At 51.3% G+C, this 14,205-nt stretch overlaps 1 protein-coding gene across 1 annotated transcript; it reads left to right on the top strand.

The window, feature by feature from the left end:
- The first annotated feature begins 708 nt into the window (after positions 1 to 708).
- Positions 709 to 13,030, top strand: PIRT (phosphoinositide interacting regulator of transient receptor potential channels). Its single transcript, XM_025428365.3, has 2 exons — positions 709 to 1,167; positions 9,680 to 13,030. Exon 2 carries the CDS (start codon positions 9,816 to 9,818, stop codon positions 10,230 to 10,232), a length of 417 nt encoding a protein of 138 aa, XP_025284150.1. The 5' UTR covers positions 709 to 1,167; positions 9,680 to 9,815; the 3' UTR covers positions 10,233 to 13,030.
- Positions 13,031 to 14,205: the final 1,175 nt, after the last annotated feature.

Here is a 14,205-nt window from a genome sequence, read left to right as displayed (position 1 = left end):
TGGTGCAGAAATCAAGCTGGCAAAGATGAACGATCCCCTCGCCTGCCTGGTCTTCTGAGTCTCTGGACCACTGCTGGGAGAGCCTCCCTGAGAAACTGGGAAGGAAGCCATCCAGTGGAGGGACCATTGGCAAGGACTGTCCCCCACCCGGTGGCTCACAGCCAGCAGAAGTCATGGCTTCTCCCATCCTCTAGCTAGTGTGGGGAAGGGCAGGGCCAGTCTGGCTTTCAACATCTCAGGCAGTTTTGTTGGCTTCTGGGTCCTGCTCAGTACCTTGGGGATGGACAACCCAATGCCTCACAAGCAGCTTTTGCAAACACAGTCCGACTGCAGAGGTAGAGACACTTGCCCTCCATTCGTGGCTGCCATCATTCGGTTCTCATCATGGTCACATGAAAAGCCACAGGGGCATAAACCGGGAGGGTGGGAGAGGCCATGGTGAACGTCTGCCCCCAGTTCAGAGATGCCTGGGCCTGGGCTGGGGCAGGACCCCACGTGCTCCTGCTCTTTTGTCACATGTGGTGCCCACCCACAGGCACTGGGAGGTTCCAAGAGGCACCCCTGCCCTCTTGGAAACGTGGATATTAAATAACCTCTCCACCTGCCCTCTCCAACACCCAGAACAAACACAAGCTCCCAGATCTCATTGTCACGACCTGCCCTGGACAGAGCCAGCAGAGCCTCTGAGAAATCCACCCAGTGGCAGCCCCATCACCACCACCATCACCATCGCTCACATCACCAACCCAGAAGTCCGGCTCTCCTGATTTCTGAGCCCAGGCCAAGAGAAGCAGCCCTGCCCAGACACCGACCTAATGCACATCTGCACTAAAACTTGAAGACAGACTGCAGAGAAGCTTCATTAATTTTTCACAAGATCCGTCCAATAGTGGCTGAGCAGAGCTGAGACAAAGCCACATCACGAGTGCCTGTGCCAGCAGCCCGCAAAGGGTTAACCCATTAGCCCATATCCTGGTGAGCTCATCCCCACTGGAGCCTGCTCAGTGGCAGGGATCCGCTGCACACCAGCTCCTAGATGGGGCCAGGGAGGCTTTCTCCGGCTGGGATGCAGAACTTGAACAGAAACTCGTTGCAAGCTTCCTGCCCCTGATCGAGCCGTGTGTGACTACCGGGTTCACCATCCTCTCCCATGGGACATTGAGGACAGTAAGTAAGGAGGGGGATCCATCCTCTCTGGCCTTCCATTTCCCTGGAGAAATGAGCTGATTTTTAACTTTGCTTTGGAGTGTGTTGAGTCTCTGAACTAGAACTGGAACACAAATATGACGAACCGAGCCTTGGGACAGGGTGAACCAGCCACCAGCAGGCTGGAGGGAACTGCCCAGGGAGAATGGTGGCAGGGGAGGAGGGGGCTGCCGTGCTATGTGCCTGGCAGATGGAAAACCGGGTGCAGACGGCTGCTTCAGCCCTGGGTATCTAGCACCTAGTCTTCACCCGTGGCAGCTGGGAGGGGCTAGGAAGGCTGGGCAGGAACCAAAAAATCCAGACAGTGAAGCACCAGGCATGGCCTTCTGTTCCCAGAGTGCATGGGCGGGACCTCACACCCAGAATGTCCTCCCGGGAATCCCAGATGAGACCTCAGCGTCTGCCGCTGGTCCCTTCCTGCTGCATACAGGTGTGGCAGGAGCCCAGAGCAGGTGCCCAGGAGACATGGTATAGCAAGCTGGCTGGGGCACGCTTTATCTCAGAATGGGGAAACCAGGCAGGCACATAACAGGGATAGAACCACGTAGGATGAACATGTGCACAGGGACCAGCCAGCCTCCTACAAGCAGACATTGTCACCTGAGCTATTTTTTCCACCTTGCTACTGGGCAGGGCCTGGATGCTGGCTGGGTGACAGGAAGGGGGAGGCGAGTGGCACTGTCTGGGTTGAGTGTGACCTTTGAGGGACTTCCCTTCCTAGAAGCGCCGTGAGCAGGTGACAGATGGGTGGCCGAGCCATGGTGACAGGAGCGGCGTATTCAGAAACACTCTGGCCTCTACTTTATCAGCTCAGACACCGGGCCCCACTCATCTTATCAGAGGAATGGGGTCACCAACTGAATGTCTTGCTGGAGAGAGGGCAGTGCCTGGAACTGACAGCCGGGTGGGGCTGTGGTGAGGACTCCAGGCAATAGAGAGAGAGAGAGAGAGGGAGAGCTTCCATGTCTCTCGGGAATGTCGCAAACAAGTCCACGGCATGAGCCTTTCTCAGAAATAAGCCATCGTGTTATTGCTGCCAGTTGTATTTTGCGGCCGGGCCCTCCCCGGTTCTCCCTCCCACCTGGGCTCTCTGGGCCCAGCCTCCAGCAAGCAAGGCAGCCGGTGCATGCCCTCTCACTGAGCTCTGCTTCTGGTTCTTGCGATTCCCAGAATAGCCCAGCTCCTATCAGGGAGGAGAAGTTTGAAAAGAGACAGATAACTCGGAGCCCAAATGCAGTGGGGTCTCTTGTGAGAGTTGCCTCTTAGCGTAGAAGGATGCCCAGCTAAAACTGAATCTCTCATAAACAACATAGAAATGTTTGATGTACGTCCCATGTGGTATTTGGTGCATTATTGTACAAGAAGAAAGAAAGAAAGAAAAGAAAGAAAGAAAGAAAGAAAGAAAGAAAGAAAGAAAGAAAGAAAGAAAGAAAGAAAGAAAGAAGAAAGAAAGAAAGAAAGAAAGAAAGAAAGAAAGAAAGAAAGAAAGAAAGAAAGAAAGAAAGAAAAAGAAAAAGAAATGGAAAGAAAGAGAAGAAGGAAAGGGAAGGGAAGGGAAGGGAAGGGAAGGGAAGGGAAGGGAAGGGAAGGAAGGGAAGGGAAGGGAAGGGAAGAAAAAAGGAAAGCAAAGGAAAGGACTTGTTCAGATTTACCCGGGCACCTGTCATTCTATCGGCTAAATCTAGAGACTCTGTTAATACTGCCCAGCTTTGACACATTCAGGCAAGGCGCAGCCAGCAAAGGGTGGTAGGGTAGCGGGTGCCAAGATGAAGATGTGCAGGAAGAGGGTGGCAGGATGCCAGGACGGAGGGCAGGGAAGACAGGAGAAGGGAGAGGTGAGCTCCATCCCTGCGACAGCACGGTGCTGGAGCCAGACAGCCTGGACCTCTGTGTCCTTATCTGTAAAATGGGAGTGACAGTAACAGGCCCCCCTACCTAGGGGTCCCTGAGCTGAGGCCAGCAGAGCAGCTGGAAGCCTGTGACAGAGACTAGGGACCCCAGTCCCCGCCCCCATCCTTGGCACCTCCACCCCACGGAGCAAGGCCTCACCTGTTGGCCAAGGCAGCCACCGCTGCGGTTCTGTTCACTGCCCGGGCCCCATTCCAAGTGTCCTCCCTGCTCACTGTCCCATTGGTTTGACAAGAACATGAAAACTGTCCCCTGAGGGGGAGCAGGATCGACCCAAACTCGGGCCCTGGAGGCACACCGTCTCCGAGACCCCCCCACCCTTTTTTTTTTTTTAATTTTTATTTATTTATGATAGTCACACACAGAGAGAGAGAGAGGCAGAGACACAGGCAGAGGGAGAAGCAGGCTCCATGAACCAGGATCCCGGGTCTCCAGGATCGCACCCTGGGCCAAAGGCAGGCGCCAAACCACTGTGCCACCCAGGGATCCCACCTCCCATCCTTTCTGACCCTGGCTGGCTCCTCGGCACTGAGGTAACCTCAGGCAAACCACTTAACTTCTCTGATCCTCACCTGCAACGTGGGGTGATGGTCCGCCGTCCATCTCGGGCGCTGGGGGGGGGGGGTCCTGTGGCATGGTGCAGACAGAGTGCCCCGCGTGGGTCCCACCCCACAGCAAGTGTCTGATAAACGGCAGTCAGCGCGGTATGGAGAGTCTGGCCCCCTGTCTGAGTACACCATTTGCACCGTCTCAGCTTTGGAGAAGCAGCTCAGGGCACCTGGAACCTTCTAGAACAACTGCTGGGCGAGATGTCAGGCCATTTGAGGCCAGGGACGGGGGCTGCCTTGGATCCCCTCCTCCTGCAGTCCCACCCTACCAGCCTCGCTAAGGTCACGAGGTGTCATCGAGAACAGTTGGGTGGAAGGAACATGAATGCACGCTTGACCCTGGCCAGGGTCTCACCCACCATGGCCCAACCAGAAACTGGCTGTGTTTTTTATCACTCCAAGGTAGCAGTTCTTCATATGTCCCAGATTGAAATCCTTTGACAAATATGTATTTCACAAAAACTTTTCTCCCAACCTAGAGTTTGCACCTTTATTTCTTCTTAGTAGCTTTTAACGAACAGTTTTCAATGATGACGAAATCTTACTTTAGAGCTTTTCTTCCCGCTCTTGCTTCGTGGCCTTGCCCAGTCTGAGAAAGTTTGCCTGCCTCTGGGTCACAACGGTATTCCCCACCATTTCCTCTTAAAATCTTTCTGGTTTTCGCTTTTACGTTTAGGTGATGCCCCTGATCCGTCTCAAATCCTTTTTTTTTTTTTTTTTGGAGGCTGTGAGGTGGGGTCAGGTTTCTTTCTTTTTTTTTTTTCCTATTTGACATCTGTCAAAAGGACTTCTCTTTCCCCACTGGATTGCTTTGGTGTTATTTGTCAAAAGGCAGTTTGTCCTCAGTTACTGTTTGGCTTGCAGGGCTGGTTGCTGGAGACGCTGGCCTGACTTCCTAAAAGTCAAGACTTACACAGGTAGTAGGTTGGCTTCCTGGGCTGCTTCCTGCAGACTTGGGGTCAGAGTTCTGTTTTTTTTTTTTTTTTAAGTAATCTCCAGACCCCACATAGGGCTCAAACCTACAACCCAGAGATCAAGAGTTGCATGCTCCACTGAGCTTGCCAGGCGCCCCTAGGAGTTCTGGCTTTATTTATTATTATTTATTTATTTATTTATTTATTTAAGATTTTATTTTGTTTATCTGTGAGACACACAAAGAGAGAGGCGGAGACACAGGCAGAGGGAGAAGCAGGCTCCCTGCGGGGAGCCCGATGCAGGACTGGATCCCAGGACCCCAGGATCATGCCCTGAGCCGAAGGCAGATGCTCAATCCCTGAGCCACCCAGGCGCCCCAGAGTTCTGGCTTTAGATGTGGTCCAGCCATTGTCTGTCTGTATATTCAGTTTCCCATTATTATAAGCACTTGCAAACATTCATAAAAATAGAGTTAGTGATCATAACGAACTTCCAAGAGATCCACCATCTGGATTTAATACTATTGAGCTTTTTGTCATATGTATCTGGAATCTGATTTTTTTAAAAAGATTTTATTTATTCATGAGAAACAGAGAGAGAGAGAGGGGCAGAGACACAGGCAGAGGGAGAAGCAGGCTCCGTGCAGGGAGCCCGACGCGGGACTCGAGCATGGGTCTTCCGGATCAGGCCCTGGGCTGAAGCCGGCACTAAACCACTGAGCCACCTGGGCTGCCCTGGAATCTGATGTTTTCATGTGAATCACAGCATCATGGCACTTCTTTCCTGGATGTTATTTCAAGATGTAGCTCCATTACCTTTAAGACGTTTTCTTCTGTGTCCGTAATATCATTATTGTACCAAATACAAATGTTAAATTCTTAGCATCATCTGACATCTGACACCCAATCCAAATTCAGCCTTCCTTAAAATGATCCCAGAATGTTTTTGTGCAATCGGTCTGTTCTAGTCAGAATCAAAAAAAAAAAAAAAAAAAAATAGAACATGTTGCATTTAGTTATACCTTTTAATTATCTTTGTTTAAACATTTTATTGTTGTTTAACCTACACGCAGAAAAGTAGTCTTATCACGACCATACAGCATGGATAGGACACACCCATGTAACCAGCTGTAGCCAGCTCAAGAATCAGAACATTAGAGCACTCCCAGAAGTTTCCAGTGCGTTCCCCATCCACCACCCCCACCAAAGGTAACCACTATCCTCCCTGCAAATAGCACAGATTTTGAATTTTATGTAAATAGAATCTCATTTTATGTAAATGGAAGTGTGCCTGGCTTCTCTTGGTCATGTTTGGAGGTCGGCTCACATTCAGGCTTAGGGTCGTTCCTGCTCCTTCTCATGGCCAAATGGCCCCAGACCAGTGTGCCATCTTGGCAACCAGCCCATGGCCTACCCAACCTCAGGTGTGGGCTACCTTCTCCCCCCTCTAAGTGTGCCTCCTGACCCTCCAAAAGTGTGGCTTCTGTGGAGAGCAATTCATCCTCTCTTCTCAAATGGCTGCCCTGGGGGCCAAGCCCATATTCAAATCTGTGGTGAGTCCAGGAGGCCTTGCCCTCCAGCCTTCCTTCCTGTCTCTCCCCTATAAGCCCAGCCTCTGGGGCCTCAGTACTTGTCCACCTCTAAGGTGTCAAAGACTTCAAAGAAAGTCGGGTGTGTTCATTTTTTAGGGCTGTTGTAACAAATTACCACAAATGCAGTCACTTAAAACAATGGAAGTTTATTCTCACAAGTTTATTTGGGAGGTCAGAGTCCAAAATCAAGGTGCTGTTAGAGCTAGTTCCTTCTGGAGGGTCTGGTGGAGAACCTAGGCCATGTCTCTTTGCTAGTTTCTTGCCGTTGCTGGCAGCCCTTGGCTTTCCTTGGCTTGCAGAGGCATTGCTTTGACCCCTGGGTCTATCTTCACCATGGCTTACCTCTGTATGGAGCCCATAGTCATTGGACTGGTATTTGGGGATGACCTTGTCTGGAGACCCCTGCCTTAATTATATTTGTAAAGACCTTTAATCCAAATAAGGTCACATTCTGAGGTTCTGGGTGGACAAGTCAGCCCACTGCAGGGAGTGAGGGATCCTCTGAGACATATAAACCAAACCCCAAAGAACTTAATTCAAACCTGAACATGTGGTTGCCCTCACCTGGCTGGCTCCCCATCTGCTCTCTGGGTCCTCAGAGAGCTGCAGCAGTGAGGCCAAGTCCTTGGAGCACCTGCTAAGGGCCAGGCTAGGGGGCCCCCTCCTCATGGCGGATGAGTAAGCTCAGCCTTGGCCCTCAGGCAGTTTGCAAGCTAGGAGAAAGGGAAAGGCTGGTATGAGGTGGCAGTCTACACACCAGATTAGTTCCCCACCCTCACCACACACAGGGGACATCTGGCAATTGCCAGAGATATTTTTGATCATCATGACCAGATGTGGTGGTGCTACTGGCATCTGGTGGGTAAAGGTCAGGGCCATTAACTAAATACCCTACAATGCATAGGATTGCCTCCCTATAACAAAATCATGCCCACCCCCAAATGTGCTACCGTTGAGAAACCCTGATATCAAAAAAAGAGAGAGAGAATCTTTTAGGACTTTAATAAAGTGTGATGAACCTCCTATCATCCCTGAGTCGGTGATTTTTCAGGAAACTTGAATTCTCAGAATTCAAGTCTGAGTCACTGGAGGACTGATCTAAGATAGTTTTAGAAGCCCCTTAGCCCAGAAGCACCTGGGTGGCTAAGTAGTTGAGCGTCTGCCTTCGGCTCAGGGACTGATCCCAGGGTAGTGGGATCAAGTCCCTCACTGGGTTCCCCACAGGGGAGCCTGCTTCTCCCTCTGCCTGTGTCTCTGCCTCTCTCTATGTGAATTATAACAGCCGGGTCTGGAACACCCATCATATGTCACACAGGGCAGCAGTGTTTGTGGGGTGTGACCATTCCCATAGCCCAATGGGGCAGATATTCCATTGTCCTGGTTTAGGTGTGGGGCTAGTAAGTCTCAGGGAGTTAAGTAAGCAGCCCAGGTTCCCACGGCTTTAGTAAAGTGGTGTCAAGTGGTGGTCCCTCTGATGTCAGGGACCTGAACCTCCCTATCATCACACAGACACCTAGAATAAGCTCGGTGACTTGCTGGAATTGTGAAGGAGTGATTTTGCCCAGTGCGGGGTTCATTTCATGCCTGACCTCCTGCCCCTCTGTCTACAGCCACTGCCTGGCCAGCAGGGGATGGGAGGAGGAAGAAAAGTCACAGAGCTCACCCTTGCTTCTCCTTTGGTTCCTGCCTAGAAAATGAAGCCCTTCTTGCCCTGTCATTGGGCCAAGACCCAGCCCTCTTAAGTCAACTAAATGAAAGGTTCCCATTCTTTGAGATTTCATGGGCCATTACAGTTTAGATAGATAGATAGATGGATAGATGATAGATAGATGATAGATAGATAGATAGATAGATAGATAGATAGATAGATAGATGATAGATAGATAGATGATAGAAGATGATAGATGATAGATAGATACATAGATATCCACATAAAATGACCAACTTCTATATTGCCGAGTACAGATACTAACAAAGCCAATAATCCTCTTTCCATCATGGTCATTTCATAAAATGAGGAATATTCCACTGCCAAAAGAAAAAGAAAGAAGAATATATCTCAGAATGGAATTGTCCTTTAAATTGAGTAAAGCTAAAACTATGAAAAAACTTACAACCGTGCTCCTGTTTCTCTGTCGTAGAGTGTCACTCACTCACTGAAAGGGATGAAAAGGGATGCAGCATCTCTAGAGTACGAACCACTGCCCCAGACCCTCTGGAGACAGGTCAAGGGCGATGAATTAGGGCGGTGACTCGGCAAGGACCTCCAGGATGCATACCTGGGCTCTCTCAGCCTCCCCTTCCTCCCACACACAAAAAAGGACCCAACACCAGCAAAGTTTCTAAATTCGGTCTTTCATATCTTATTGCCTTATTGCAAATATATAGGTGTTGGCCCTCAAACCCCAATATTTGATTATGTAATGAAAGGTTTTAACCCCAAGGTAAAGGAATCTGAGCTAGCATGGTTTGGGAGGAGGAGGATTTGGCAGGTAAGTGGTGCCACTCAGAAGCTCTGGAGGTGTTCTGCACAGGTGACCAGCTGCCTCCCCTGTGTGGGGACTGGGGGAGGAGTGGGCTCTGGTGACCTCGGGGTACACACAAGGGCTCTGGATGAGAAAATGGAACAGGTGGTTGGCTAGACTTCACACCTTTATAGGCCTGAGAATGGGAAGGAAGGAATCTGACTTGATGTCATTCACAAAAAGGATGGGGAAAGGGGGCATTCAGATGTGAAAAGGTCACACTCAGAACCTGGAACATAGCTTCCTGTCTTGGAAAAATGTATACAAGCCCGGGCTGCACAGAAAGATGTTCTCTAGCCCACATGTAGTCTGGTGTTTTAAGAGCAAGAGCAGAACAGGTTCAAATCAAACCTCTGGCTGCTCCTCACTCTGTGATTGGCAAATGATACCATTTACGAAGCATTTGCAAAATGCTATGGATTCATCATTCCAGCACATTACACGTCTTAACTCAATTAACCCCTTGAGAATCCTATGAGATGAATAGTATTGTTATCTCTATTTTATTGATGGGAAGACTGAGGCACAGAAACATTAAGTCGCTCACTGAAGGTCACACAGTGAGAAAGTGGTTGAGTCCGGAAATAAGATGCCATTCGATAAACCACGGCTTTGGCTTTTTTTTTTTTAAGGGGTACCACTGTTCCCTGTTTTTTTTTTAATTTATTTATTCATGAGAGACACAGAGACACAGGCAGAGGGAGAAGCAGGCTCAGCTCCCTGCGAGGAGCCTGATGTGGGACTCGATCCCAGGACTCCGGGATCATGCTCAACCACTGAGCCACCCAGGCTTCCCACTGTTCCCTGTTTTAAATCCTAAAAGCAATTGATTAGAATCCTATAGTATTTATCTCTCACAAGGAAAAAAAAAATGCCAGGGAGTGGTTTCTTATTTATGTGGATCTCATCTTTCTGTTTGGCTTTAGCACAGAACCCAGTATCGCCCTCCTGTGAGCCAGGCTGGAGACGGATGCTGGGAACAGGAAGGGTGTGTGAGGACTCCCCCGGCTTCACCCTTGCTTCTAGCTGTTGTGGGTACTGGGTGCCCAGTCTCGAGGAGCCATGACGATGGAGGCTCTCCCCAAGGCCCTGGAGGTCGACGAGAAGTCTCCAGAATCCAAGGACCTGCTGCCCAGCCAGACTGCCAGCTCCCTGTGCATCAGCTCCAGAAGTGAGTCTGTCTGGACCACCACCTCGCCCCGGAGTAACTGGGAAATCTACCGCAAACCCATCGTCATCATGTCGGTGGGTGGCGCCATCCTCCTCTTTGGTGTGGTCATCACCTGCTTGGCCTATACCCTAAAGCTGGGTGACAACAGCCTTAAGGTCCTTAAGATGATAGGGCCTGCCTTCCTGTCCCTGGGACTCATGATGCTGGTGTGCGGGCTGGTGTGGGTGCCCATCATCAAGAAGAAACAGAAGCAGAGACAGAAGTCCGTTTTCTTCCAGACCCTCAAGTCCTTCTTCCTGAATCGCTGATGGTGGCCTCGCCCTGTTCTCCCCATCACCCTGTGGCCTTGACCAGGAGGAGCTCTGATAGCATCCAACATCCCCATCTTCTTGGTGGTGGTGGTTGATGGGGGGATGGTTAGCCACAAGACAGCCAGGCAAAGCCTCTTCCTGGGACAGGCTTTCCTCTTCCTCCCCGTGGGACAGAGCTCAGGGCTCCTCATGTCGCTGGGGGATGCTGCTGGCTGCATCTCATTTAGTCTTGCGACTATTGCTACGCCTTCTGTGATGCTGGCCACAGCCACCCCCTTTCGTGGCTCATTCCCTGCACCTGCATCCAGCTATCGCTCATCTAACTCTCTCTGCCAAGTGCTATGCATGCTGGGAAATTCCTTGGGCTAGGCTGTGCCCCAAAACGAGAACCTCACGTTTGCACGTCAGAGTGCCCAAGCTGCATTCCCCATTTGCATCTTTCTCGAACTCAAACCAACCCATGGAGTTCCCTCATAGAAGACAGGGAAGGCCGGCTTCTGGCTCGATGGGTTCCCCAGCCCCAGCCGACTTTGCAGATGAGATACTGACTTGCATTTCAAGGGACAAGACAAGTCGCAAGTAAGAAACATCCCAAAGAGCGAACAGTGGAGGGCAATACCCCTGGGAAAGGCTCTGCAAGTCAGCCGGCTGAGGAAGTTACATCCCAGTTAAGACAGTATTTACGCCAGAGACCTTTGGGGTTGGGGGTGGGGTGGGAGGGGAAGGCCGGGGGTGCCACAGTTTGACCTTCTAACACCTTCTTCTTGACGGTTCTTCCCTCTGAACTTGACGATTAGCCATGAACAAGTAAGTGCATGTTGCCCTAACTTCCTCTTTCCCTCAACTCACGCCTCTACCCCCAATTCTAGCACAGCAAGACAGAGACCTACAGAGGCATTATGTAGGATTGTTCTCTCCTTCGCCTCCATTGAGAACCAAAACCAAGAGGGCATGCCACCTCTGAATGGTCTGTGGGTTTCCAGAGATAGGATTTGCTTTAGAAAATCCTATCTGGAAAAAAAAAAAAAAAAAAAAAGAAAGAAAATCCTATCTGCTCTCCCTGTCCCCACCGGCCAAACGAGCAAACGTTAATTGGGTGCCCTGTTCTGGGCCAGGCCCTGGGATGGGAACAGGCCAGACAAGGTTCCTGCTCTCACCTTCTTTCCAAAGTGAGAGAGTACAACCAGGTCAAGGGGTGATTCCCTTCCATTTCTGTGGGAGAAATGTGGCAGGTGTGGGAACACAGAAGGGACAGCTCACTAGAGGGATTGCCAGACACTGTGTCATCTGAACTAAGAACAGAAGGAAAGATAAGAGCTAGTAAAGGGGGCAGCAGGGAGGCAGGGAGGCATTTTGAGCAGCAGAAATGGCCATATAGAAGCTCGTGTGGCATGAGTGGGGAGCGTAACACAATTAGGAAGCTGCACAGCAATGTCCCCTCTCTTGGCCTGCTTCCCACCTGCCAGAGTACAGCCTCTCCAGGGACCACACTGAGGTCCTAGACTGGAAGGGAGTTTCAAGGGGACCCCCCAAGCAGAGAGCACCCATGAGGTGAGTGTTCCCAGAATCTGGGGCTGCCGGTAGCAACCGGTTCTGAGGTGACACACCAGGAGGCTGCCCTAGGTCAGGCCAGAGGCCCAGGGGAGAGCACTTGATAGTAAGGTGTGAAGGGAGGGCATCCCACATTGGAATCACTACTGGCTTGAGCTGTGTCCCCTCACGGGGGCTTCTGGGCCCACCTCCCTGGTCACCACGCAACCTCTCTCTCTCTCTCTCTCTCTCTGTAACAAGCTTCCATCCTTCGTGGTGGTTCCATATGCAAAGTCAGAATCTCACATGGGTCCATCTGTATCATGGGAAATTCCATGGACACCCTGTGCCCCACCCCACCCCAAGAACCCAGAGTTTGGGGAGCCTGTGGCCTTCAGGCTTCACCCCAAATGACCATGTCTCTCATTCAGACAGTGTAGCCGAGTCTGCTAGCTAACCTGTCCCCTGAACAAAGGTGGGACAGACCAATCTGTGGGGCAGGGGGGCCGTCTCAAGTGCTTTGTCACCAATCGTAGTTCTGGTGCCTCAAGTGGCTGGGCTTACAGGTCATGTCCCTTCCTCTGACAGGAATGCAGATTCATTACTGGTCCTATGGAATCACTCTTCCATTCCTGTTGCTTTGCATATGGGGGCAAGTGAGGTAGACCCCCAGCTAGCTCACTGGGAACCCACACTTCCTGTGTCTCATTTCGTATCCACCCCCAAGCTTGTGGTCCAGGCACAGCTGTGTTAGAAGGGTCTGTGTGGGTGCTGCTAACACGTGTGTCTTGATAGAAGGAAGTTTGGGGGCAGCCATGACTCTAGAAGGTATCCAAGGTCTGGACTCATCTTGCGGTTTCCAGGAGCACTTGCCCACGCGCCCTACCCCCTTAAGCTAGTGTCTCAGGAAGAATAATGAGAAAAGCTCTCCAAGCATCATCCGTGATGAGCATGAGCCAAGGAACATGCCCGCATCACGATGAGGGGCTTTTGCCAAAGACCATCGCTGCACAGGAGACTGGGGTATGAATGCACCTGACCTGTAAATGCAGCCACCATCAGATGCCACATTTCTGGGGGAAAAAAGGCATCACCCCCACGACTCTTTTGGTGCCCGTGGATCAAGAGGACAGGGCCAGCACCCGCATGTTCGGCTACCTGGATGGTATCACTCCACCCATTGCTTCTCTGTTTGGGAGACTTTGATTTAATTCAGAGTCCCAAAAGAACTGATGTAATGTTGAATTGTATTCTATTGCACAGTGTCCGCTGTGTTTTCATTCCTTTCTATCCGGCTTGGAGTTCCGAGACCATGTCCACTAATTCCTTCCTCTAAAAGGTGCACCCGCCTCACCACCTGCCCCTGCCTGCAGCGTGCCATCTGGGAGAAAGGGGGTGGGGGGGGCGGGTTTCCTGCCTCAGATGCCTGGTGGGAGCTGAGAGCCCCACGCAGAGCAGAAGCTCTGTCTCTTCCTTTCCCCTACAAACTCAGTATTGAGACCAAAAAGAGATAGGGGAGAAGAACCTTCCAGAATGAGCCAGTGGGCCAGGGTGAGGCAGGCAGCTACCTGGAGGTCAGCCTGTCCCCATGAACTCTAGAAGGGTGGCAACCCTCTCCCTCCGAAGCCTTTCTTCCTCTCTCCTGGTCCAGCCTCTTTGGCTTCTCCAGGTTTTAAAGCTTGACCCTCTTCTACTAGGCCCCCTACCAGACTCACTGTGACCTCGACTTTCCACTTCCTCCGGTGTACTCTGTCCTTAAAGGGAAAAGAAAGGACGGCTTTGGATGAACAGGCAGTGTTTTATTCCTCCTTTGGTTCCAGCAGCATTGCCAGGCTCATGACGCCCCGTCCCCTCCCCTGCCCCCCACATCCAACACACGGTCACTGTCTCCAGCCCTCAGAGATCAAGGGTCTAGAAGAGGGCATCCCAGAAACCTGCCTGTGTCACTTAATCTTTCCCCAAAACCCTGTTCTCTGTTGCTACTGTTACCACCATCCCCACCTTACAGACAGGATAAATGAGGCCTGGGGACACCAAGCAAGGACAACACAAGCCAGGACTAAGACCCCGAAGGTCTGATTCCTGAGGCCACACCCATTCCCCTCTCACCCCATTCAGCTCTTCAGAGGCCCCAGGGTCACAGTGGTGGGCTCGGGGCAGCAAATGGGGAGAAGCAGGAGTACATTGGGGTCTGGAGACAGGCAGTGGAGGACGAACCAAGCAGGAGCCCAGAAGTCCTGCCAGGAAAGTAGCCAGGAGCAAGGCGGAGAGACAAGAGGAGCCTCCAGCCAGTAAAGAGCCCAGGGTTCTGAGCACCTCCTAAGAGCCAGGCACCAGGCAAAGGGGTAATATTCACAGAATAGGGTCAGAGGCAGGAATGGTGACACTACCAGAGCCTGGTAGCCATGGTACCTCCAAGCCTTTGCCCCATAGGCCAGGC

Source organism: Canis lupus, chromosome 5 (genome assembly GCF_003254725.2).
Source record: "Canis lupus dingo isolate Sandy chromosome 5, ASM325472v2, whole genome shotgun sequence".
Lineage (NCBI taxonomy): Eukaryota > Metazoa > Chordata > Mammalia > Carnivora > Canidae > Canis > Canis lupus.
The sequence above is the reverse complement of the archived record's forward strand: the minus strand, read 5'-3'. Positions and strand labels throughout refer to the sequence as shown.

Excerpts from the sequence above, each read along its gene's own strand:
- PIRT (XM_025428365.3), top strand. The coding sequence starts at position 9,816 with ATGACGATGGAGGCTCTCCCCAAGGCCCTGGAGGTCGACGAGAAGTCT.